Source organism: Myripristis murdjan, chromosome 9 (assembly GCF_902150065.1).
Source record: "Myripristis murdjan chromosome 9, fMyrMur1.1, whole genome shotgun sequence".
NCBI classification, from domain to species: Eukaryota; Metazoa; Chordata; class Actinopteri; order Holocentriformes; family Holocentridae; genus Myripristis; species Myripristis murdjan.
This window is the reverse complement of record NC_043988.1, coordinates 24,881,880-24,908,008: the sequence shown is the minus strand read 5'-3', so window position 1 is coordinate 24,908,008 and position 26,129 is coordinate 24,881,880. Positions and strand designations below refer to the sequence as shown.

General features: G+C 41.4%; 2 protein-coding genes across 4 annotated transcripts in view; both read left to right on the top strand.

Annotated features, from left to right (window-relative positions):
• rasgrf2b (Ras protein-specific guanine nucleotide-releasing factor 2b) overlaps positions 1–11,940 on the top strand; it is a 46,499-nt gene extending 34,559 nt beyond the window's left edge. For 2 of the 3 annotated variants that reach the window (XM_030060034.1, XM_030060036.1), the window contains 11 exons: positions 140–229; positions 1,885–1,991; positions 3,323–3,435; positions 3,711–3,771; positions 4,895–4,998; positions 6,889–6,973; positions 7,083–7,280; positions 8,312–8,391; positions 8,595–8,712; positions 8,840–8,908; positions 9,548–11,940. In XM_030060034.1, the coding sequence (XP_029915894.1) occupies positions 140–229; positions 1,885–1,991; positions 3,323–3,435; positions 3,711–3,771; positions 4,895–4,998; positions 6,889–6,973; positions 7,083–7,280; positions 8,312–8,391; positions 8,595–8,712; positions 8,840–8,908; positions 9,548–9,640 (1,118 nt within the window). In that variant the 3' untranslated portion in view covers positions 9,641–11,940. The remainder of the gene's footprint in view (positions 1–139; positions 230–1,884; positions 1,992–3,322; positions 3,436–3,710; positions 3,772–4,894; positions 4,999–6,888; positions 6,974–7,082; positions 7,281–8,311; positions 8,392–8,594; positions 8,713–8,839; positions 8,909–9,547) is intronic. The other variant, XM_030060035.1, reaches the window with a different exon arrangement.
• Positions 11,941–15,604: 3,664 nt separating this feature from the next.
• Positions 15,605–24,106, top strand: LOC115365307 (creatine kinase U-type, mitochondrial-like). The gene is made up of 10 exons (XM_030060259.1): positions 15,605–15,783; positions 18,759–18,924; positions 19,815–20,013; positions 20,098–20,193; positions 20,312–20,533; positions 20,646–20,731; positions 21,977–22,100; positions 22,254–22,388; positions 22,515–22,640; positions 23,409–24,106. Exons 2-10 carry the CDS (start codon positions 18,782–18,784, stop codon positions 23,523–23,525), a joined length of 1,248 nt encoding a protein of 415 aa, XP_029916119.1. The 5' UTR covers positions 15,605–15,783; positions 18,759–18,781; the 3' UTR covers positions 23,526–24,106.
• Positions 24,107–26,129: the final 2,023 nt, after the last annotated feature.

Here is a 26,129-nt window from a genome sequence, read left to right as displayed (position 1 = left end):
GCTGTGATGACGATGATGTGATAATGATGATATTAATGATCAGCAACGGCGATCATTATGAGTATAACGATGTTGCAGATGATGACAATGATGACTATGATGATGATAATGATGATAATTATTACGTCTCTGTCTGCAGTCCAGTCAGGGGAAAACTCTCGCTGTTCCGTCTCTCCCGCCTCAGCCTTTGCGATTGCCACAGCAGCAGCAGGACACGGTTCACCACCAGGTACTCAGAAATGGATACACACACATGCACTCGCCCACACACACAGACACAAAATTGAAACACATTGGAATAGATGAACAATGTTTTGATTACTTCCAATATAGGCTGGGTTAAAGGAATACAAAATTTTATTGTCTAAAATATTACAGATACTTGAATATCTCACAATATATTATTAAAGAGATGTTTCATATAGAGGAACATGCTGACATGTTTATCTCGTTGCCATGGATACAAATACTGATGCAAAGGCTTTGAAGCCTTCACTAGGCAAACATAACTACTGCTTGGAGAGCTACATGACATTTCACCTACATGTTCGTCAGGACCCGACAGAAAGCTTTTCTCATTTCACATTTATGGCTTTCACAGTTTTTTTTTCCTTTACTATGTTTTGATGCATGCATCAATCTTTTGTTTGCAAGATTTTGCCAGACAATCACTATTTTTACAGGACTGCATGTGTCAGCTCAGAGTGGTCATCTGGTAATGGGAAGGTTGCTTTATGCAATCAAGTTGTACAAACAATCTGAAACTACCAGTGGCAAAAACAGGCACTGTCAGTGGATGTAATTTGACAGGTGCAGTTACCCCTTGTGATTACAGTGTACCCCATTTCATTGCTGCTGATTGAAGCATTCTTCCTCGACATGCTAGACCAGTTCTGAAAAATTTTGCCCTTGTGAATTGTTTGGACAGAGTATTTCCCAAAAGGTGGAAAAATAGGGCCCAGGTTGGAAAATACTGGAGTTATCCTCTAAATACCATTTTCTGTTGCATAAATGAATTTGGAAATAAGGGAATAAGGAGGAACACTTGAGGTACCTTCAGCCACTACTTAGTCCAAAAGACAAAGCATGGCAGAGCGTTTTTTTTTTTTTTTTTCTTTTCCTTGAGGAATGATGTCAAAATCTGCATATGTCCTAGGTAAGATTAGCCTACTTTGGGAACCTCCACCTTACACACTCTGCCTGTGAAACAGTGCTCTTACTGGGATAACAACTTACTTGGGACAAAGTGTGTAGCGCAGATGTGCTTGTGTATGCTTGGTTAACAGGACTGGTCTTCTGCCGGCAGACAAATCACATCCTCCTCATTTATGTTTTTTTTTTTTTTTGTTGTTGTTGTTTTTCTTCTCTTGCTGTGTCCCAATCTGCCTTTGGACACTTCAGTTTTTAGTGGAAGGGAAAAAAAACACTCTTGCTACCTTGATATTTAATCTTGCAGCCTCACCAAACTCAGCAAGACAGTGGTATTTTCGCTATTGTTATCAGCTCCACATTTATGTACAGGGAAGTATGGCTGCAGCCTTTGTTTACCAACATGCTGAGGCTGCTGCCATGGCAACTATGCAAACTGCCATAAAGCGCTGAGCATTTCACCTTTTCCTCAGGAAATCGTTTAAGATGTTTTTTGCAACACCTTGAGGCACAAAGAAAAACAATGCACCCGAAGTGAAATTTTAGGACAAAAACTTCAATGTGTGCGTGTGTGTGTGTGTGTCTGTGTGTGTGTGTGTCTGTGTGTGTGGTGCATGCTTGTAAGGTGAATAAAGGCCTAACCGTTACTGGAAGTTTCACAGTGTTATACGTTTACACAGACTTATATTATCACACATCATCTTTTCTCTCTGTGTTTTCCATTATTCTCCACAGTGTTTACTAACTCTGAAAGGACTTGTGATAAAGAGTTCATCATCCGCAGAGCTGCAACCAACAGGGTTCTCAACGTGCTGCGACACTGGGTCTCCAAACACTCCCAGGTCTGCGCCTGGTGCTGTGCGTGTGTGTTTGCATGCATGTGTGTGTGTGTGTGCTCTGATGTTTGGCATGATTGAGTCTGCGGTCTCATTAAGGTAGGTGTTTGACGGGCTCTCCTTCTGCTCCACTGCTCTCACTTGAGTATGTAAACACACACACACACACACACACATAATGTTGTTACAGCATCAGTCTGACAGCCAGCCCATCCTGCTTCCGTCCACCTACCTACTCTCTTCCTAAAAAGCCTGTAGTCCCTCTAATGAACTGACTATCAAGGTAATTGCCCGACTCCCTGCTTGGAGGTCCTCCGGTCCTCCCGAATCTAATTGCATTGATCTGGTTTATGTATTTTTCTTCAATAATATGAAATGCTCTGTTGACAGGCCAGCCTCCAGCAGGCTTATTAACCCAGAGGCAAGCACAAACACGCACACAAACACACACACACACACACACACACACACACACACACACACACACACACACACACATTGCATTTTGTTTTCGGAGAACAAAGGGCTTGTTAAAACTGACCTTTGAACAAGAGTTGGATTGGGGTGGGGGAGAAAGGGAGGGACAGATGGAGGAGACGGTGTAAAGAGCGGAGTGTATTTGTGTATTTGGTGGTGGGCAAGCCCATTTAGGTGTAGTGTGGTCAAATGTCCTTGTTCTGGTGGCAGCATTTTGGACCAGCTGAAGACTTTTGGTGCTGGTACTTGCAGGCAGACCAGAGTACAGATCATTACAATAGTCGAGACAAGACGTAACAAATGCATGAACAATAGCTTCTCCATCCACCATATTTAGCATGGGCTTAACTGCAGTGATATTGCGGAGGTGATAAAAAGCAGTTTGGTGGTGTTTTTTAGTGAGTAGTGACAGAACTCGAGTCAAAAATCACACCAACAGTTTTAGCTGTAGAGCTTTGTGAGGTGATGAAGTTGTCAAACTTAGGGTACGATCACTAAAATGATACTTATGCACAGACGGACCAGTGATCAGCATTTCAATCTTGCCAGCATTAAGTATCAGGAAATTTGAAAATATCCAACACAGACATGCTTCAAGGGTTAGCCAATACAGAGCGGTCATTGTGCTTGATGGGGATGGAGATCTGAGTGTCATCAGCATAACAGTGGAGGCTGCAAATATTAACAACCTGGGACTCCCCACCAGTCTGTCAGAGCTGAAGAAGCTTCCTGGACGAGAATGAAACATCAAAAATCTACAAACAGTCCAGTTGTCCTTGATTCATCTCTAGGTGGATAACCATGACGTGGATGACGGAGAACCTCCTCATTTGTGTGTGTGTGTGTGTGTGTGTGTGTAGGACTTTGAGATGAATGGGGAGCTGAAGATGGCAGTGATCTGTCTCCTGGAGGAAGTCCTGAGAGATCCAGATCTTCTGCCTCAGGAAAGAAAAGCCACCGCCAACATACTAAGGTGCACTGGCAGAAAGACACACACAGACACACAGACACACACACACACACACACACACACACACACACACACACACACGGTGGCCGGAGAACTGATTGAAGTAAGATTGTTTTGTAGCTATAGCTGAATGGTCATGCAGGCTCTATTCTGCTCTATTGTGCTCTATTCTGTTCTGTTCTCTTGTTTTTGTTTTCTCTTGTCTCTTCTGTTCTTAATCAGTCACCTGCCAAACACCTGCCACTGACCAACAGTAAGTGTAGATTTTCTCTCCTCAGTGCCCTTTCTCAAGACGAGCAGGAAGACGCTCAGCTGAGGATAGAAGACATCCTGCAGATGGTGAGAAAACTACAACACCCATAATCCTCTCTGCTCTCTTAGTGAAGTGATGCTGCATTCATTTGAACTTAGAACAGAGTTGAAAAATGAGCTCCGATTTCAGGTCAAGTGACATCAGAGCACATAAAAAGGCGGAAAACGCCTTTTGGCATTCCTCCTGGAGGAAAATGCAGAATTTCTGTGAATTTCTTGTGGCCATCCATTTTTCCAGCATTAATACCCTGAACTCACTTCTGTCGCAGGTCTGAAATTTACAAGTCAGAAAGTCTGAGTTCTGAGTTGAAATGAACGCAGCATGCATTCATCCTCACAACTTATTGATAAAATCTGACTTTTCAGCAAGCAGATTGCTAGGTAACCAAGCAACACTAAACTACAATAACTCAGTGAGCAAATGAAGGAGAAATGTATCTTATTGTTGGATAACATGATTCTCTTGTTATTGCAGTCTTATTGGTGATAGTGATCCAACTTTTAACAAGTGTATGTTCCTAGTGGGATAGACTCATTTTGTACATGTAGCTCCCCTAGAAAATCTCATACTTTCATAAATGTATATTGTGGATCCATTTTTGTCTGATATCATCATCATTACAATCCTCACCACCAGTTCTATCACCAGCACACAGAGACACAAGATACTTCTGCAAACATTCTTTCAATTTCCTGACTAATTAGACCACCTCACCAACTCTGAGAGAGGAAAATAATAACAGCTGAGAGCTCTGGCCAGCCCCACTAGCACTCGGTTAATTGGCTTGACTTAATTACTGGTTATCACACACATACACACACACACACACACACACACACACACAGTACCAGGGTGGATATGGGTGTGCTATGCATACACATATGTCTGTGTGTGTGTGTCCATCTGTGGAAACCCTCCGTCGGGACACACAGTCCTGTGCCCCAGGCAGATGGACAGAGCACACCCTCTGAGGACTGTCAACTGTCATGAAACATATTCGTCATAGCCACTTTCTCTGTTAGGTATTTATATCTGGATGTTGTTTTTCTTTGTGTTATGATGTGAGTATTTCTGTGTTTCTGCTTCTCTCTGTGTGTGTGTGCGTGTGTGTGTGTGTGTGTGTGTGTGTGTGTGTGTGTGTGTGTTTAGGCGGAGTGTCCGAAGGCAGAGTGTTTCGAGTCTCTGTCGGCGATGGAGCTGGCTGAACAGATCACTCTGCTGGACCACATCGTCTTCAGGAGCATCCCTTACGAGTCAGTCCTCCCATAATGCCGCCCCATTGTCGTCTACATCACAGCAAACATGAATCAATATCAAATTTGTCAATCAGTTAAGCACCACAGCTTCATTGATCCTCCAAAAGCTTTGAGGAATCAATGAGGAAAAACCTATGACTTGAAATTTTCATTACAGTTGTCTTAATTTTGTGTTACCGCAGATCAGGGTCAGACCAATATATTGGCTTTTTTAAACAACGGTCATCCACTGCTGCTATTATTGAATTTTTGCCTGACCACCAAAAATGCATAAATACAGTCTATAGCAGTCTTTGTCCATATGTTTCTTTAGTCATTTAACTGTCATGTTTTTCAGTTATTTCTTCATTTAACAGTAACGATGTAGATCTAATATAAGTTTCCCCAACTGTTATATACTGTAGGTGTTGTGGGTCATTTATAGTTTGTGTTGGACTCAAAGGAAGGTTTTAGTGTCTAAAATGGTCTAAAAGGACACACTGTGTGGAATCACTGTTTCTAATCAGGCAGATTCATTGCAGTAATACTGGTAACTGTATCAGCCTTCAAAAACCCATTTTGGTCTAACGTGAGAGAAAATATGCTTACAAAGGTTTTCTTGGAAAAAGAAAGGCTTTACATACTGAAAGACTATTGTCCTTTATGACTTAAAAACATAATAGATCAGCATTAAGATGCAGATGTTTCATTATGAAGCTGTCATCAGTGTATCATACACTGATACCTCAGATCATTTTCCTCCATTACAACAGAGATAGTCACTTTCATAGTGTCAAATCTTTCTTTCCCGAGACTTTTTAATTTTCATATGGTAGTAGAAGCCTAAATTAGTCTTGAGCACAGTGTTTGTGTTTTTTGATCAAAGCTTTTCTCTGCAGCTATCTTGAGAAACCCCTCCCTGTTGAAAATTGGGCCAGTTTTATAATTATGATGCTTAATTAGTTCAAGAAAGCTTACAGATTGCATGAAACCTTACAGGCAGTGGAAAATGTCCAAAAGTCACAAGGTTTACCAAATGAAACTCATGGCTTATTGCAGGGATGTCACACTCATATTAGGTAGTGAGCCGCATTCGTTCAAATGAGACCTCACGAGGGCCGGATTATTTTTTTTTTGCTAAAGTCGGTATGACCTGAGCCACCACATGGATATTTTAGGCTACTTTCTGATTTATTTACCAATCAGTGAGCAGCTGCATGCTGGCATAGGAAAATAACACATAATGTAGAATTACACAAAGCAGTAGAGAGAAATAATAATAATAATAATAATAATAATAATAATAATAGTAAAACTTTATTTGTATAGCACCTTTCATACAAGAATTGCAGCTCAAAGTGCTTCACAATAAAAAGAACATTTGAAAACATTAAAATAAAACATTAAAAACAGCACAGGGTGGAATTAAAAAGAAAAGGCTAAAAACGAGAAACAATAGATGCAAATAAAACAATAAAAGACAACAGTGTGGAATAAAATAGGAGCTAGTTAAAGGCTAGAGTGAAAAGATAGGTTTTTAGTCTTCTTTTAAAGATATCTAGTGAGTGAAATGAAACAAATGTATAACATGCAGGTTTGCCATTTACCTTCCAGAAGAAAATACCAGCTCTGTCCAACTCTCTTGAAAAATTTGTTAGAAAATTCAGTCAGTGCAGCCACTAGCCTGGTGTTTTTTCTTATACCTCTGGCTGATTACCATTAATTTATCAATTTATCACAGAAGCCTCTTATTTTGCTTATTACACATAGTTGATAATAATTGGATGCAAATATTTTTTTAAAAATTATTTAGTAATATGATATTTATGACATGACTGTGCCAAGTAGCGATGCATCGATGGGTGCCTTGCATGGGATCACAGAAAGTCTCTATCCCACATTTGTCAGAGAGTTCCTGGGCCAGGGCTGGATGAAGGTCGACAAGACAGAAAGGACGCCCTACATCATGAAAACTAGTCAACACTTCAATGATGTAAGTCTGATAGGAGTTTTGAATGCCTTTATGTAAATGTCTACAGGACTCTTTTGTCTAAATCCTTGATGTCCCTCCTCTCACTCTCTCTGCTCTCGTCCATCTGTAGATGAGTAACCTGGTGGCGTCTCAGATCATGACCCATACTGACGTGGGCTCCAGGGCCAGCTCCATAGAGAAGTGGGTGGCTGTGGCCGACATCTGCCGCTGTCTCAACAACTACAACGGGGTGCTGGAGATCACATCGGCGCTCAACCGCAGCGCCATCTACCGCTTGAAGAAGACGTGGGCCAAAATCAGCAAACAGGTGGGACTGACTTGCTGTGGTATGATTTTCAAATCTCTTTAATGACTGTCATTAATGACAAAAATATGTTATTAATTCAAAACACCTTTTTAGCACTGTTTCCATTGGAATTTTATTTTAGCCATGTATCCCCTGAGACAAAAATTTGAAAAGTCTGAGCAAAAATATAGCAATCAGCTGTGCCCTTGCTGCAGGTAGAAATTTAGTGTTCAGTGCTTTTTTTTTTTTTTTTTTTTTTTTTTTTTTTTGATTAATACTGATGACAATGGAATCCATCAAACTATGACCATCCATTCACAGGATGGTGTTCTTGACCACCTTAGGCGCTTGTGATTCAATAATTCCTTTAAAATTCAGTCTTTTATGAAGGGAGGAAGTTTCTTGTGTTAATACAATAGTCTCAGATAGAATAAAGTAGCCTATTGTTTGTCTTGTGTATTTACAATGTGGCTTGACGCAACACACAATAAAGTACAGAGCCACAGAACAATATTATACAGTGCAGAACAGAATGACAAGATGTTTATTGACACACCTGTAGGCAGTTATTTTCAGCGCAGTTCAATGATGCACACAGCACACAAAGGACAGAAACAACTGCAAAGAATATGAAGTGAGAAAGCGCTGCAGTATGGCTAAAAAGAGAGGACAGTCCAATTGGAGAGCATATTGCCGTTGTGTGAAAACCATGTTGTCAACTTAAACTGAAGGATTGCATGGCCCTCTATGGGTTTATGAAATTGTCTGACCTTTTGGGCCGATTAACCTCTTTCAAAACCCTGTGGATAATGTTAAAACTGCTTTACCAGGAAGCTAAAAAAGGGTATCCGAAAAGTTGAAGCTGACAACAACCACATGATGTACAGTATAATCATCTTTGTGGGATGCAGTGCACTTTGGGCTTTCCTGATAGCTCCTAGCTGGCTGAAAAAAAAATGATCTGAGCGCCATGCCAGTTATTTTGGAGAACGTCTTGACAGCATGTCGGATGTAATTTTTATTTTTAACTGTGTAATTGTCGTCTCGCCCAGACTAAAGCACTGATGGACAAGCTGCAGAAGACTGTGTCGTCTGAAGGAAGGTTCAAAAACCTGAGGGAAACCTTGAAAAAGTGAGACTTTGAACTGTTGTGCATTATAGAACGTTTAAATGACATCACTGTAAATGCCTTAAAATATTTAGGGAAAGAAGTTGGGGGCTCATTGTTCTGATATTTAGCTAGAAGTGATTTCCATTCCATGTAGTTGGTTACTTAAGATTTATTCGACTGCCTCACTCTTGAACCCCGACCTCTGACTTCATTTCTCTGTCCAGTTGCAACCCTCCATGTGTGCCGTACCTGGGAATGTACCTAACGGACCTGGCCTTCATTGAGGAGGGAACGCCCAACTTCACTGAGGAGGGTCTCGTCAACTTCTCCAAAATGAGGATGGTAGGCACGCTCGCTCATCAAAATGTGCAAATATACTCACAGCCAAATGTAGATGCACACAGACACACAGACAAACACACTGCAGTGATAAAACTAGCAACAAAAAATTAACACTGTTGTTCCTCAGATTTCCCACATCATCAGAGAGATACGACAGTTCCAGCAGACCCCCTACAGGATAGAGCATCAAGCCAAGGTACTTTTGTCCTCATGCATTGTGTCATTTTTTGACCCTTGGTTTTCTTTTTTTGTTGTTTAAAGTAACAATGTAACAATTAGTGTTTTTTTTTGTTTGTTTTTTGTTTTTTTTAGAATATCTTTCTCCCTTACTTTCTTTGTTTAGTCATTTTTTCATCTTCAGACATTATATTTGGATGAGGCATAACACAGGTAGGGATTATTCAAAAGTTTAAAACCAGTCAGTTAGGGAGAGGGAGGCAGTTTATTATTATTATTATTTATTATTTATTTTTTCATAATTTACTGCAAAAGCAATGAAATTCTCACATACAATACAATACAGAACATTTAAAGAATGTTTTAAAATGTTTGGCATATGCACAATTGTTAGAATGAGAGAATTTAATAATGTGAAAATGTGTTTTTTGTTTGAGCATGACTTACAAGTGTAGCCCTCTTTTGGGAAAAGATTTACGTGTATTTCAATTCAAATACTTGGTGCTCTGAGTGCTTAATAAATGCTTCACCGCTCACTCTTTGGATGTAAGATAGCAATATAATAAAGGTAACAGAGGTTGCTGGTGGTTAGCCTGTCTTTCTGCACTGTGAGTAAAGTCAGTGAATTGTTCTCCTCTGCCTTTTGTTCTCTGTCAAGGTGACCCAGTACCTGCTGGATAAGACTCTGATCATGGATGAAGACACGCTCTATGATCTCTCTCTGAAGATTGAGCCCAGGCTTCCAGCCTGAGTGACAGCTGTTGTGTCCAGTGGAGCTTGCCAACCCTGGACCTTCCCTGCAAGGGCAACACGCCCTCATAATCACATCAATGAAGAGGAAAGATGGATGTGAAGTTTTGAGAGCATCCTGGAGGTGGAAATAGAGAGAGACCACTGGACAAGACAGAGAGTTCTTGAAAGTCAACTGTGAGACAGGATGAACAAGGCAGAGAGTTTGAGAAGAGACACTGAGGTTGAATGGAAAAAAGTGCAGGCTAGGAATACATTTTGTTCCTCTAAAATAATGGACTGATTGTTTTCAAGGAGAAGAGAGAAGGTTTGTGGTCGCATTGAGTAGTGGTGTCGAGGAACTGACAAGTTGAGGTGTGCCGGCGCCCAAGAGTGTGGTGCATGTAACACCTCACTTCCTCAGGCAGAGTGCATGGAGGCTGAAAGCATTGATAGAATCTTTTTGGGATGGTCAACAGTGGATATTATAGAGATGTAGCATGTACAGGTAGTGTGTGACAGAGAGGTGTCTGAGCTCTAGTGTCTCTGTGCTGTCGTCTGCGTTCTGTTGCCTGTGCATTTCTGTGCCATGTCCTGGAGCAAGAGTCCCCGAAGCTTTCTGTCATGATGCTCACTGCATAAATTTGCATGATTTCAGCTTGGGATGTAACAGTTTAAATGGCCTTCAACCTGACCCCTGACCCTCAGCTTAGCATGCTTCACTCTGACCAGGGTGACTCTCTAAGCCACTATGCATAATTCAGTGGGCTGGGTATGGCGGAATGCCTTTAAGCCTTCAAATATGACCCGGACGACGTCAAAATAAACGAAAACATCAAATCGATGAAATATCAAATCAAGTATTTTGATGAAGTGGCTGATTTTTATTTGTGAAACAATGAACAGCGGTCTTTTTATGGCCCATCCACTAAAGGCTTCCCTTGAGAATGGACATCTATGTATTTTTTTCTTAAATCTATGTCCACATGAATGATAAATTATTGATACTTTATTGGTGCCTTCCTATACTGTCAGTCAATTTCCCTACATTTGCCAATCCGCTGTCATAAAACTGATGTTTCATATGAAAACCCTGCTTAAGTTTACATTCACTTTTCCTTTAAAAATTGGATAATGCCTCCGTCCATTCACTTATATGTATTATTTTTTTCAAAAAATATGTTATGTAGGTTTAACAGTAGCATGTTAGTGTAAAACAGAGTAAAAAGCAATGCAGCAACTGATCGTCAGCAAATATCTCCCTCTAGTGTTTAAACGTACTTATAATGTCTACTGACCCAAAGCTTTTGCAGACTTCTTGTGAAATTTGAGTTTTTGGCTTTGAGGAGCTATCCAGTACTGGCCAGGGCCCTAGTACGTAACTGTTGGATGTAGGATGGGATTGGTTTTTGCACTCTCTGAAATGTAGCTTTGCTTGAGTGACAATATAGTTGTTTACCATGCTATTTATTTCATCAGATATTTATGTTGATATTTTTGTATATAGTGACACCACACATATCATATGATTGCTTAAGAAATACTTTGAATATTTATGCTGTGAATATTGATTCTGTTACTCTTTCTTTCTGTCTTTTGTTTGATTTTAGTTTTGCATCCCAAGCTCTTGTATTGCAAGAAATCTATGTTGAACTTTATCCTGGAAAAAAAAGAGATGCATTTTGAAGGTTTAAAAAAAATGTAGCATTTGAATAATGAGAATTTGTTTTCTAATGGTGCAGCAGTCCTAGTGTGATGTATCGCTGATACGATGAAAACAGCCGTCCTGCACGCACCCCACAACTGCATGTTGTGCATGTCTGATTTAACCCCCCCCGAACCTTCTCCCTCTGCTTCTCTATATTGTTATTGTCTCTCTAGCTGTCAACTGGCTCCATCATCAAGGATATAAGCGATATCTCACCCTTCAAATCTGACAAGTTTGTCGAATTTCTCTTCCTGTACCTCACAGGAGGTTTTCTAAAGTCGAGCATAATCTTGACTCTATGCCATCTGTGAAGAGCCTGTTGGTATGTAGTAGCAGCAGTGGGAGTTACAGAAAACAGAAAAGTTTAATTATAGAGTCATGAACTTGTTCCACATTGACTGGGGAAAATGTTTGCAGGCTTTGCTTTTGGGTGAACTTGTCCTTTACTTTGCATCTGTTTCTCTGAGTGTCTGTTTTAAATACCAGTTTGGGGAAAACAGAATGCTTTGTTTGTGTTGTATTATTGTTTTTTGTTTGTTTGTGTGTTTGTTTATTTATTTGTTTTTTATTTTTTCACTTGTAGGTGCAGGGGAAATAAAATTCAACATGCCTTATGTGTTTGAGTGGTTCCTTATGGACTATATGCACTCATTTCTTGCTTCATAGCACCGCTGGGATGGTGGCCTCCCATGATGCTCCATCTGGCAACAGCACCTCTCAAGTTTAACCACCATATCATTTTGGGCTGGAAAAGTCCTGCAACAGTCTCTTAACTTGTTTCAAGCTCTGGGTGATGTTAGGTTACCTTTTTACCTTTTGTGTGTGTATGCATGTGACTCCTTCCAGCTCAAGGCCTTATTTTTCACAATCAGGACTGGATAACTTTTTTAGATATTATTTTTTGGCGTTTCTGCTTCATTTGATAGTGATAGTAGTGATAGACATGAAAGGCAGGTAGTCGAGAGGGGGATGAAATGCAGCAAAGGGCCTGGGCTTGGATTCAAACCCAGGACACTGCAGTAAGGGCTGAGCCTTGCAGAAATGGCATGCGTTTACTAGGTGAGCTACCTGGATGCCCCAGCTGGGTGACTCTTCTGAAAAAAAAAAAAAAAAAAAAAAAAAAAAAAATATAAGGACGTAAGTGAGTCTGTTAGTAGCCAGTCATGTACCAGTATTACTGTACTGCTCACACCACTAATGCTAGACATATCCATCGGATGATACAGGTTTTTACACACAGCTGTCAATCTACTGTAAATGTGTGGTAATATATGAATTGCTGCCGGATACAACACAACATAGTGTAGGCACATACACTCAGTGGCCACTTTATTAGGTCCACCTGCGCAATCTAACACAAACCAGTGCAACCATTCTGCCACAAAGTTTACTTTTCTGATGCCTTTAATGTTCAGGTTTTCTTTTTGTCACAGTAATAGAGGTGTTCCTTCGGTTCTAGGTTTGGCATTGAGCTCATACTTAGTGGTGCTGTTGCACTGGACTGCATTTTGTTGAGAGGTGTTTCTACTATTCTGACCCCCTCATGTATGTAAATAGGGAGGACAAAAAATTAGAAACACCTCTTAATATAATGTAGACCAGTAGAAGACATCTGCAAACTACAACCTCAGTTTGCAGTTTGAATTAAAAGTGAATTTTTGGTCAAGACCTTTTGCATGCAGGGCCAGTTCTCTGTTGTTTGGCAAAACCTTGAACATAAAAAAACAATGAAGAGCCTTTATTTATTAGTGGAGTTCTCTCAATCTCAGTCCCTACATCCTCCATAGCTGTCTTTTCCTCTATCTCCATCAGCTGTGGTACAGCCACTGGATTTTGATAATATTGTGGATCTTGAGGCACGTAGTCCAGTAATAACTATCATGGAATAGGCACTGGTGCTATCCTGCCACCCTGTGGCCATGTGTGATGTTGCCGCTTTCTGTTTCTGTGACGTCATGTCCAGGCTGTTATCTTAATCTGCCCGTTTCCCATGCCACTGCCATATTGTCACAACCAAAACAAAAAATCTGCTAAAATATATGTCATTTATCTTTTCTCAAAACTCAAACACTCTTAGTTAGATAAACCCCAGGGTTAGATCATCAGCCAAATAATGCAAATTCTTGGGTAATTTATTTTCCATAATGGTTCAAACACAGAATGACTACATTTACAAAATTCTTTGAGACCAAACACCTTTATTGCTGATTTTAAAAGAATGCCATTAATAAGTGATGCAGGTCACCGACTTACCAAGGGACAGGACAGTAAATGTTGCACTCAAAAGCACAGGGTTTGACTGAGCAATTTTAAATGGGAGAAACTGATAAATGTTAGGTTGCAATTATTTAATAAATAATACTTATATCCTTTATTTATCATTTAGTATTTCAAAGTCTACCTTTAATATGGAGAAGACACAATGTGATATTCAGTATTGGGTCTCATTAGTGTCTGCAGAGGAACAGCACTACATAGCACTCACTGTTCCAGGAAATTTCATCAGAGGGGGAGAGAGAGAGAGAGAGAGATGGCATGCTGTGTGTACGTGCGTGAATGTCTGTACTGTACATAATTGAGAGTGTGTATGTCAGTGAATGTGTGAGGGCCTTCACTTCATGTGGGTACATTCTATCCTCTGGCTGCCATAGCCTCAGCTCCCTGATGAATACTGTCACTAGTCCCTGTACTGTTTCTCTTGTATTGTGAAAAGGACACACACAAAGACCAAATGTTGGACCCTTCTTTCCACTTCTCCCTATCTTTGTGATGACAAGCATTTTTATAGAAGCTGAGCGAGTGTTTTCAAGTTGACGAAATTGACTTGTCATTGTCCAAAATGTTTTGAAAAAGCCACACAGAGAGTGTGGAGTTCATAGTACAGGAGCCAGTTTCCCACAATCATTAGTGCTGATAAGCCAAAGTGGAAGTGGGGGAAGGAGTTGTAACTATTTTACTCTCCGCAGGGGTTTGGGGTATTACAGGAGATCAACCACCATGACTCTGGTTTCTGAGGGTTAGAAAGACACTGAGCTGAAGTTGCCATTGCACAACACAATGCCCCAGATTTGTCAACCTACCTAACCTTCAAAAAAGACAGTGTGCACATCTACAAACAGGTGCTGGGAAAGGCATCAAAACATGAAAGATAAAAAGGTACAGACACACACTGAATAACTGATACTTTATATTTATTACATGCAACATTTCCACCAGCCATGACAGACTACAGCTACACAACCTGTCTAACCTTGGCAATGAAAGACAGCAGCTCCAGGCCGTGATAAAAAATGCACCTGATCTGTACTTGATACGTTACAAAAATAGGGAAAGGGAATGTACATTTAACACAAAAAGGAACTCAGCAAATAGGTGGATGATATGATTTTATGTCTATGTTTTATTGTTTTTATTACAGTCCAAGACAAATTTCCCATAGACTTATTGCTAAACTTGCACCCTTAAAAGTTTTAGAATACACACTGTATTATTTATCTGGTATTTTTCCCTTTTCAGAATCCTCTGCCTTTCTCCAAACACTTCATGATGGTATTTAGATTGGAGAAGAAAGGAGAGGTGATACAAGGCTATGAATGCAAACTGTGCATTCCAGGTGATTTTTTTCACCTCTGAGTTGATATATTGTTGGTGACAGATAAGCTGCTCATGCAATGCGCCAAAGGGAATCATGACCAGTGTAGAGCCAAGTGCAGTAATGCACTCAATTATGTCTGATGTGAAATATTTTAGAGCCTCAGGAGACTAAAAGGCTGCTCCACAACCAAAGGGCTCCAGCTTAATTCCTGCAGCAGCCATTGTGTCCTGTTGAAGTGTCATTGAACATCCCACCAAACTGTCACCTGCTCACTCACTTTAATTTGCTCTGGGTGGCAACGGCAGCCAATGCATGAAATGTAAATTATTTATAACAGCTGAATGTGCTAGCTCTGACTGTAGATAATTTATACATAATTACTACAGCTGGCACTATAGCCCAATTATCTAATTAGTGTATGTAAAACAGCGAAGAGTTCAAGGTCACTGTATGGTAGAGAAGAGCATGTTAAGAAAAGTTGCCGATAGTGAGTGTGTGAATGAGTGTGAGTATGTATGTTTGTCTGCGTGAGAGTGAACAGTTAGACAGACATGCTGACTGACAGTAGAAAGAGGATTTTCTGTCTGTTGCCTAGAGAGAGGCTAATCCTGAGCCAGGATCCTAGGACGTGCCCCCATCTATCCTCTCTCTCTCTCTCTCTCTCTCTCTCTCTCACTCTCTCTCTCTCTCACTCGCTCTCTCTCTCTCGCTCTCGCTCTCGCTCTCCCTCTCTCTGATACATCACTATTCCACACTCGGCTCTCATTCTGCAGATTGAGCCTCCTTGGACTGAGCTGCAGGACCTAAGCACCTAACCAGCCCTTTCACCTTCCACCACCTTCACTCTTCAGAGTAACCTCAGGTGAGTGACAAACTCTCCTCACCTCTCTTCCTTCGTCCTCTCAGACATTCGCTTAATTGATTATCCTCCCCCTTTTGTGCATGCAGTTCCCTTCAGAGCAACAGGTGTGACAAAACTGGTGTGAACAAACTTCTTCCTCCTCTTCCCAAACCATAAGTTATTCATATTGTGAATAAAGTAAGGGGCATCTCCCTCCTTCTGAAGACATTCTTGCATGGAACAGTCTGAGAAAAGAAAAAAAAAAAAAAACATTTTACAGTGTTTAGAGTATAAGCACATAAGTAAAGAGCCCATTCAGATTCAATATCTCTTAAATGATTGGGCAGTCTTGAAATTTGTAGCCAATTCCAAAGTTGTCTTATGTGTTTGACACACTATAAAGTTTAGCTTAACAACTGGAGGTGTGTTTCACAGCATGTTAGTTCATCCCAAGTGATTCCAGGTTTTTCCATCAGCTGTCGCTATGTTTTCTTCCTTGCCCTTGGGAGAATATTTAAACTGTTCAATCCTAACAGCAGCCTCCCGCATTAGCACATCTTAGTGTATCCGATATGCCACTTGTCAACAACTGTTGCTTTTAACTATTTCCTTTCTCATGCCCCACCAATTTCTCCTAACCCAAAGATGGGTCATTCAACTAATATTTTACATTTAGTATAAAAGTTTTTCAAATAAAACACAACAAAACACACTTTGTAATCCATTTCCTCCAGCTGAGGAAGTGTCCGCAGACTATGAGGGCACCTTGCCCAGAATATGCATGGACCTTGTCTGATCCTCTTCTCGCCAGTTTCTCTCTAATAAACCTGTTTATTAAGCAATAAATACATTTCCAATTGTTTGGGCACGAGTGTTATGCCTTCCTCTCTCAGCAGTTTGCTTTACATTTAAGGACACATGTCTTTTGTGTTGCTTGAGCGAACTCTTTTTCAGCACCTCTCCATTTATAAGCCAGCTTCCAATGGGAAGAGATTAATCCTCCCTTTCACCTCCCTGTGTCTCCGCAGAGCGTCCTCCTACCACTGAACCCCTCCCCCTGCCCTTCACGTGACCCTTCACATGCTCAGACTGCCCCGGCTCCTCCATACTCCCACACTCCTCTCAAACTTAATTTCCTTGCTCTCTCCCCCCTCTCTCTCTTCCGGTCTTTACTTGCTTGACCCCCCCCCCACCCCCCCCCACCCCCCCACCCCCCTTCCCTCACACACTCTCTCTCTCTCTCTCTCTCTCTCTCTCCACCCTCCCACACTCTCTCTCTCTCTTTCTCCTCAGCCCGTCTACTGTAAACTCAGCTGACCGGCCTAGAATGTCAGAAAGGATCATGCGCTGTCCAAACTGATGCCAACTCTAAGCTGGCACCAAAGCTTAAGCTCACCCACTGCTTCTATTAATACTGTGTGTGTGTGTACGGAAGTACATGTATGTGAAAGGTGACTTTGCTTTGCAACCCTTAGCAAAAGATAGACAGTGAATTAAAGCTTCTATTATGGGTCATGCGCCAACATAACATCCCATTGCAATGTGTTGCATGTATTTGTACTGCAGTGTGACACTCTTTGGCTCCACCTATTTTCACACTGTACCCTTGATCCTAAAATAATAGCGAGACGTGGAAGCTGTCCTCACTGGATTGATGATTGACAGCTGTGATATTTGACTGACATCATCAGAAGGACAGTCATGTGATCACCTGACATTGGCCTTCCTGGGATGGCCAATCAAAAGGCTCCTGCTTGCCTCCACCAGCTTCTGGAATAATCTCCTCACTCAGACTGCGGGTGTATATTTATTCTCCAAACATAATGCAATTAGCAGTGTGGCTGATTTTGTCTGATTGCGTACTTGCGTAGGTGTGTGTTCATGGGTCTTAATTTAAATCTTAATGTGGATTGCACTAAAGAGGAATATTAGACTGTACAACAGTGCACAAATTATTAGACGCAACTTCCTTTTAATGAGTTGCACTCCCCTCTACACAGTCCATATCACGATTATGTCAAGGCTTGCAAATCTTTGTGAATTCGTTTCATCCTCCTCCTCCTCTATATCTTTATTTCATGATTGAAAAGGATTTGATATGTGAGACTGGTAGTGACTCCTAGATTCAACCTGGGTCGCCTTGGTGAGTCGACTGCATAGATGATATTTCCATGTTGAAGGTTTTTTGAGAGAACATTTTATTTCCCAGCACACATAGCACCAACAACAAGAATTTTAATAATTTCAACTCTTAGTAAGACCAGTTTATGTTGCAAAGAGGTTGTCAATGGTCGCTTAGCAACAAAAACGACAACCAGCGCTTCCTCCAAGCATCTGTTTAAAAAAGATGTCTAAAAAAAAAAAGAGGTGCCAAGTGAAACCGGGGCTACTATAACCTCTCTTTGTTTATGTTCCTCCTGTCATATCTGAATGCACTGATCACACCACTAAGAGATTTCTGGAGAGCATGTACAACTGTGCCAAAAGTTGTGTAATAAATACCCTGGCCCGCTCAAAACAAATCCATTTCCTCTCCGTCTGTGTGCAGGCTGGCCTGATAATCTGATGCCCTATTTTCAGCTTCCTCCTCCTTCTGCCCTGGCATTCAAGGAGGGCAGAAATATGCTGCATCAAAGTTCAGGGGTGTTAGAGCCAATATCTTAGTGTGCTACTGTACATTATTATAAATGCCCACCTTGACATTTATAGCACCGTTATTAGACTATAGTCAGTCAGCAGGACAAACTTTTGTTATGGTATCCAGAGGCATTTCCCTCAGGATATAAACTGATTTAAAGGTGAAACTTGACTGATCGCTAACAGTGACCTGACTCTGGTGACCTGAGGGGAAATTACTGATTAAAAACAGAGGACAAAATACACCTTGAAGGATTACAAATATGATTTGACTGTTTTGGATGAACAAACATCCTGTTTAAAACAGAGCATGCTTGCATCAGCTGAAAAGTGACCTTTCCCCTCTGCTTGTTCACAAGGTAACACCTCAAGACAAGTAACCATGGCGGCCCCATTCACCCGTATGATGTCTGGACGTAACAGTGCTGTGCTGTTGGCCAGTTTGGGAGCTGGCACACTGGCATCAGGATACCTCCTCACTGATAGCACCGCTGCTGCTGAGAGGAAGAGGCTCTATCCACCCAGGTACTGTGTTTATGTATGTATGTGTGTGTGTGTGTGTGTGTGTGTGTGTGTGTGTGTGTATGTGTGTTTATATTAGGCCTTAAAAATACCAAAGAATAATAGATGCTTTGCAGTTACTGGAAAGATAGAATTCTACTCAAGAAAAAAAGCACTCTAACTTGTTAAAATGGAGTTTTAATACAAAGAACCATTTTCTTTTCTATTATTCTGAAAATCAGACCAGTCTCGATGATTTTAAATTCTGGATCGGCTTCTTCAAAGGAAACAATGCGACAGACACCATTTTGTGCAGAACTCATTGTGTGTTAGACCCAAGAGTTTCACTGCAGATTGAACAAATGGCTATTCATATTAATAACCATTGTTGCATCAAAACAACAGAAGTATTATTTTGGTAAATATTTATTAGACAGAAGGATCTATAAAAAAAAAAAAAAATGGCATCTTTGAGGACCTCTGGCAACCAGAGCCATGAAATCTTAACATTTGGAGCCTTTTCGATGGCCATAAATAGAGGAAATGTTTAATACCTGGGAACACTTTGATTCATATCTATCTAAAGGACAGCTTTGTCATTTGACTATCAAAGAAATGCCAAGGAGTGGCCCATTCAAGCGCTGTTGTCAGAGCAGAGCACGAACAAGTTCACATTCATAGTGTGGGTCTTACGAGTGAGAATATTACTAAATGTCTTAAAGCATAATTCAACAATAGAACTGCAGCTGTAACTGCTTAACTGCTTAACTTTGTGGACAAATACAGGAAAATATATTGTATGTATGTGTGTATAAAAACAGTCCCCCTCTGAAAAACAAGAAATGAAAAAAGAAATGCTTTGAGATGAACTTGTGATTACAAAGTCTCAGTTAGCAGTTGATCTGTTTCTGCAGCGCTGACTTTCCTGACCTGAGGAAACACAACAACTGCATGGCGTCAGCTCTGACCCCGGCCATTTATGCACGCCTGAGGGACAAGATAACCCCCAACAACTGGACCCTGGACCAGTGCATCCAGACTGGGGTGGACAACCCTGGACACCCCTTCATCAAGACTGTGGGCATGGTAGCTGGAGATGAAGAGAGCTACGAGGTCAGCACTAAATGTTGTATTCACTCAGTCCTATACAAAGGGCCAAAATGATAGTGTTTGACAGTGCTGGTGTCCTTCCATCAGGTGTTTGCGGAGCTCTTTGACCCTGTTATCAAGGACAGGCACAATGGTTATGACCCTCGTTCAATGAAACACCCTACTGACCTGGATTCTTCCAAGGTTAGTCATGCGTTTTCTTCTCTACACTTTGTTCTCTCTGCCATATCCACCCATCCACTCATCTATCCATTCCAATCATTTTCTAATTTCATGTGTTTATCCCTTCTTTCCTCCTCAGATTACCTCGGGAATGTTTGATGAGCGCTATGTGCTGTCATCTCGTGTCCGTACTGGCCGTAGCATCCGTGGACTGAGCCTCCCCCCTGCATGCACACGCTCTGAGCGCCGCGAGGTGGAGCGTGTGGCCGTGACAGCTCTGTCTGGCCTGAAGGGAGACCTGTCTGGCCGCTACTACAGCCTGGGAGAGATGACAGAGAGAGAGCAGCAGCAGCTTATTGATGTGAGTGGACAAACACGCGAGCACACACCCAAGTCAAGACTGATGTCTCCACTGTAATGACCCTTGCCCACTAATGTCACTGGGTTCCTTTGTCCCTTTACTGGCCAATCAGGAGCACTTCCTGTTTGATAAGCCTGTGTCACCTCTGCTCACGGCAGCTGGGATGGCCAGAGATTGGCCTGATGCCCGTGGGATCTGGTAAGGCTAGGAGAAACTAGGTGCAACAAGTAGTCTTGCTTTCATAGTAAACTGGGTAAATAAAATCTGTAGCCCCTGCATAGTTTGTTGAGTAGTCCAAAACATAGCCATTAAAACAGGTGTGCTTCAGGTGTTTTGATGATTTCCTGAGGGCTTGGTCAGAATAGGAAACAGTAATGCTTCCCCTACTATCCCCCACATGCTGTGGGCAGTTTTTGGTTCAGGTTTAGTTAATAATCTAATTACTGAAATGACTATTCTTTGTAATCATCTTCAACTCATAACTTGTCTAAGAGTGTAGCAGTGTTTTACAGAATGGCCATTTTTGATCTGTAAGACCTTCTTCATACCAAGATAATCCAAAACAACATTTAGCACCAGCCTAAGAGGCCTGGAGGTCCAACATGATCAGACAGAATTTTGACATATAGTTATGTCTAATTTTGTGAGACCACACTATGTACAAGGACTGACCTTGCCCCATTGAGGCATGGTTTAAAATCATGGCTGAAAGAGCACCAACCACCATTACAGAGATCTTATTACTGGTACAAATTTAATAGTGTTTCTGTTATTTCTGCCACACCCTGTAAGTCCAGGGTGAGACCTGTTTTGATCTTGTAGTCCTTGCAGCTCCTTCAGACCCAAACTCCTGAAGATTTTTCCTTCCTTTACACTTCTCCTGCTGCTATCCCTTACTGATCAACATCTTCTCTTTGCCTTACAATGAATTCCAATACAGGTCTGGGCAAGATACACCCACATGGTTATTGTGAACATATCTTTCCCAAAACTGTTTGGGATTTATAATAATGCCCTCTGTGACATGAATCCTCAAAGTCCTTTCCTCATGCTTCTCCTCTTCCTTTCCCTTTATACCTCATGGCTCCCACTTCAGGATCATTTCCTATTCGATAAGCCAGTGTCTCCCCTCCTCACCTGTGCCTTCATGGCTCGTGACTGGCCCGACGCTAGAGGCATTTGGTATGCCATATGAGCCTTGCTGCCCCCCTTGTGTGTGTGTTTCTCAAATTGTATGATATTACCAAATCACAGACCTTTTTTTTTTTTATTGGTCAGATGACTGAATTGTCATATTTACTTGTGTGTGTGCACTAAAATGGATACCAAAAAACAGCTTTGTTCATTGCTGTCAGCATGCAAGAGCAGACAGTTGCCCTGTGTGTGATTGACTTGGATTTGAACTCAAGGCCAGTCCTCATTCTGCCTCTTTAACTGACTCAGGCACAACAATGAGAAGAACTTCTTGATCTGGATCAATGAGGAGGATCACACAAGGATCATATCCATGGAGAAGGGAGGGAACATGAAAAGAGTGTTTGAAAGGTTCTGCAGAGGTCTTAAACAGGTATGTGTGTCTGCATATCATTGTATGACACTAAATCACTGTCTGGAGCCTCTACAACAACCGTAGTCTCAGTTTGTCCCTGAACAAATATTCCCTCTGTTTTCACTGTGTTCCCACAATTTAAAGCAAATAGTCTTTACTTGTAATTTCTAGGTGGAGCAGCTAATCCATGAGCGAGGCTGGGAGTTCATGTGGAACGAGCGTCTGGGCTACATTCTCACTTGCCCCTCCAACCTGGGAACTGGACTCAGGGCTGGTGTGCATGTTCGCCTGCCCCTCCTCAGCAAGGTAATGCAGCAAAAACACTGCTAATGCAAGAAAAAATGCACAGATGGATGCGCACATACACATTGACTCTGCACTATTTCCTTGGTCAGGGATATGTGAGTTGATTGGGTGATCTTTATTATCTAGGATCCCCGCTTCCCCAAGATCCTGGACAACCTGAGGCTACAGAAGAGAGGCACAGGAGGCGTTGACACAGCTGCGACTGGAAACACTTTCGATATCTCCAACAATGACCGCCTGGGCAAGTCAGAGGTAAATCTATGACAGTGAAGTGGAGGGGCCAAGAGTTAAAGCAAGAAAATGCAAGATCATGAGCAGAAGAGGGCATAAGATAAAGACAGAGATAGACAGAAGAAGAACCAACGTTCAACAGGTGTGGACTGTGAATAACATGATGCCCTGCTTTTCCTGTAATCCAGGCAGGCATTGAGCTTGTTGCGGCCACCTGCAGCGCTGAACACTGCCATGCATGCAAGGGCAATTATAGCCAATCACATGCCAGGAAGAGCTTTGCGTGAGGGGGGTGGGAAGAAAGGGAGAGGAGAGCCCCTGCTGGTGCTGATAGACATACATTAGGCCAGTGGTTCTCAACCATCTACCATCAAGGTCCAAGGCATGCTTCATTCCAAGAAAACACTGCTCCAACTGATTTCACCATTTCCCACAGTTTCGACCAGAGAAAAGGAGCTAATTTTGGGGAAATCAGCTGAAGTAGGGGTACTGATTGGTTGGAGTAAAAACCGGCATGCCCTCGGGCATCAGTGGCACATGACACACAGATTGATTTGGATCAAATGGATTCATTTATTTTTTCTCCCCTATTGGCTACTGAGGTTTTTTGGGAGGGGGTATTGTTTCATTTTCTGTAAACTGTAGGTCTGGAAAGCCCTTTGAAATTGTATACAGTGATTAAAGGGTCTAAATGAACTTGAGCCTGATCTTGCAGACAGACCTGTGAGTGTGCCATCATTTTGTGCCAGGGATAATGTGATTTTGACACTATTCTCCCTGCATCTACAGGTTGAGTTGGTCCAGTTAGTGATTGATGGTGTAAACTACCTAATCGAATGCGAGAAGAGGCTGGAGAGGGGTCAGGACATCAAGATCCCCTCCCCCATCGCCCAGTTCAGGAAGTGAACATCACCACTGCCGGGAGCGCTAGGATAGAGCAGGTCCTCCAACCTCTGTTCGTTAAACTGTTGGTCTTATATGTACGAGGTATTCTTGGCATGTATAGGATAACACTGAAGTAACGCATTCAGCAATACATTCATTACATGTACATGAATTCTTCATGCAATAAACCCCTTCCATAAATCCTACTGATGGAGCAAGTCTGTGTTCAATGCCAGTGTTTCACAGAAGTCTTGCTTTGGTAATAGTATGTTTAGACTAATGATTGCAGATTTTGATTGTTTAAAGTAGTAGATGCAAAATTTTATGCACCATCCAAGTTATTGAAAAGAAACCAATGTCCATACACCGGACACCAAAGCTCCTGCACACCGTAATATTCATTGTGCAGTTTTGACTGCTACAGATTGTCTTTACTACCATTGTAAAGCAGTATGATGGGTCTTTGTAAGGCAAACATTTTGATTGTTTAAAAAGAAATTTCATTTGTGTTCATGTCTATGTGTCTGTGCCGGCTGTGCTAGGCAGTATGATGCTTGAAACCTGAGAAATAAAAAAGAACAGTGCTTATCCAATCGATCAAATCCGATCCAATTCATATTTATTTAAACTTAAATTTACACAGAAGTGTTGCACTCAGAATACACTCAGCACAAACATCAAGAACAGAGCACAGAGGTATAGGCATGCTGTTGGATAGCAAAGGCAGTCTATAAAAGCATCATAAACAAACACAGAAAAGACAAGAAAACAAGGACAATTCAGAATGGAAAACAAATGTAACCAAACCGGCAGCAACAAAAAGAGGAAGAAGTTACACAATACACTTGTATAACACGTGTATTGTTTCTCTATTTCCCTCTCTTTGTCTATTGCTGTACACACACACCGGATCTCCTGCAGCTAGATCCTTCTCTTCCCCAGACAGAGAAGATGTCATCAAGCCATGGCCAACAGCCAAGCTAGAGTAAGACAGACCTGAACTGGTCATTAATGTTATACAACCTGCTTGATTCTGTAAGTAAATTTAGGACCCCTACCTCCTCGACTGCTGTTATGTTGAAGTGATTAGTTTTTCTCTTTTTTTGACAGTCAGATTTCCCTCTCAAATCCACAAGTACCACAACATTGCAAAATGTTACATCCAGCCAAACAAACAAACAGTCTTTTTCCAAAGAGGCAGTCCGTGCCAGTGAATGGATTACCCGTCATCAGATTTCTGCAAGCTGGTGGTTAACCTGGCATTCAGCAGTGGCCAGACCTCAACTCCCTGCTATACAAGGGCCTTAATCCAGGAATAAAAGGGCAAGCTCATTACTAACAGACACCACACACGCCAGACAGAGGTGGCTGCCTTACACTATAGCGCCGACATACATCCTTGGGTGAGAAATGAGATTTATAATTTGTAATGGAAGGTGTCCTGCCAAAGTAAATGGTTGTTTACATTATTTGGGTGAATGGTCCCTTTAAATTTTGATGGCCAGTGAGCTAAGAGTCCTTCTGAGTCTCTCTTCCTTTTCTGGAAGCAGATTAATGACGTAGATCTAATAATGCTATTAAATACGGAAGAGCTTAGAAACAGTTTGTGTGTGTGTGTGTGTGTGTGTGTGTGTGTGTGTGTGTGTGTGTGTGTGTGTGCGATGGTGGTGGTGGTGGTGGTGTTGTGTGTGTGTCAGTGTGTGGGGGGGCTATGTGCGTCTGTGTGTGCGTCTGTGTGTCTTAGCAAAGAATTAATGCTGTAATTATTGCAATCCAAATGAGGTTCGGATGTATTTGATAGACACTAAAATTGGATTTTCTGAACAGGGACAGTGAAGAGCCAGATCATACTTCACAGCAAACAATAGCAGTTAATTGGTATTCATGACCACTTAAAGTGTATACGTCAGCATGTGCAAAGAGACTTTGCAAAGAGACATTATATGTAGTGCTTTTAGTAAGCCTAAGTGTTTACAAGAGGCTATTTTCACCGCTGTATTAAAATATTCTGCTGAGATCACTGCAATAACACTGAGTCTGAGGGAATAAACAAACCAGCTGGGTAAACACTGGAGTGCAATATGTTGAAGTCTGCAGGCGTGGCACAAATACATCTTTTAAGTACACTGGGCTGAAGTGTTTTGGATCCATGCCTTGCACAAATACAAGTATGGACTTTCACCTGAGGTTAAATAGTAAATTCAACAAACTATTATGAACAAAATAATGCCTCTTTGAAACTGATTGATGGTGTATTGTAGACTGTAGAGAACTGTTATTATGAAGAAATGATTAATGGAAACTCTCCAAACCAGAACTGTGTGAAAAAACATTTGAGGTGTCACAAGCTATTGTGTTTAGGTTATATAAAACATGGTGGGGTGGAAACTTTTGCATTAGACACCACACAGGCTTGACAAATTTTTGTTTCTCTGCAATTTTTCATTTTTCCAAGAAGTCATAATGAAGCTGTGTGTGTCTCTGGCTTTCATTTGTATGGCACTTTCAACTGGTAAGAGCAGAAAAGGGGCGCTGCATGGCACCGAATGTGAAAAATCAAGTTGATTTTTGTCAGCCTTTGTGAAAATGTTACACTCTCATCTGCCTTCAGTGTGTGGGTTAAAG

Bases quoted from the DNA above. Each gene is read 5' to 3' on its own strand.
- LOC115365307 (XM_030060259.1), top strand. From the start codon at position 18,782: ATGGCGGCCCCATTCACCCGTATGATGTCTGGACGTAACAGTGCTGTG. The intron at 20,534-20,645 runs GTGAGTGGACAA...CTGGCCAATCAG, and splicing joins AGCAGCAGCAGCTTATTGAT to GAGCACTTCCTGTTTGATAA. The intron at 20,732-21,976 runs GTAAGGCTAGGA...TAACTGACTCAG, and splicing joins CCTGATGCCCGTGGGATCTG to GCACAACAATGAGAAGAACT.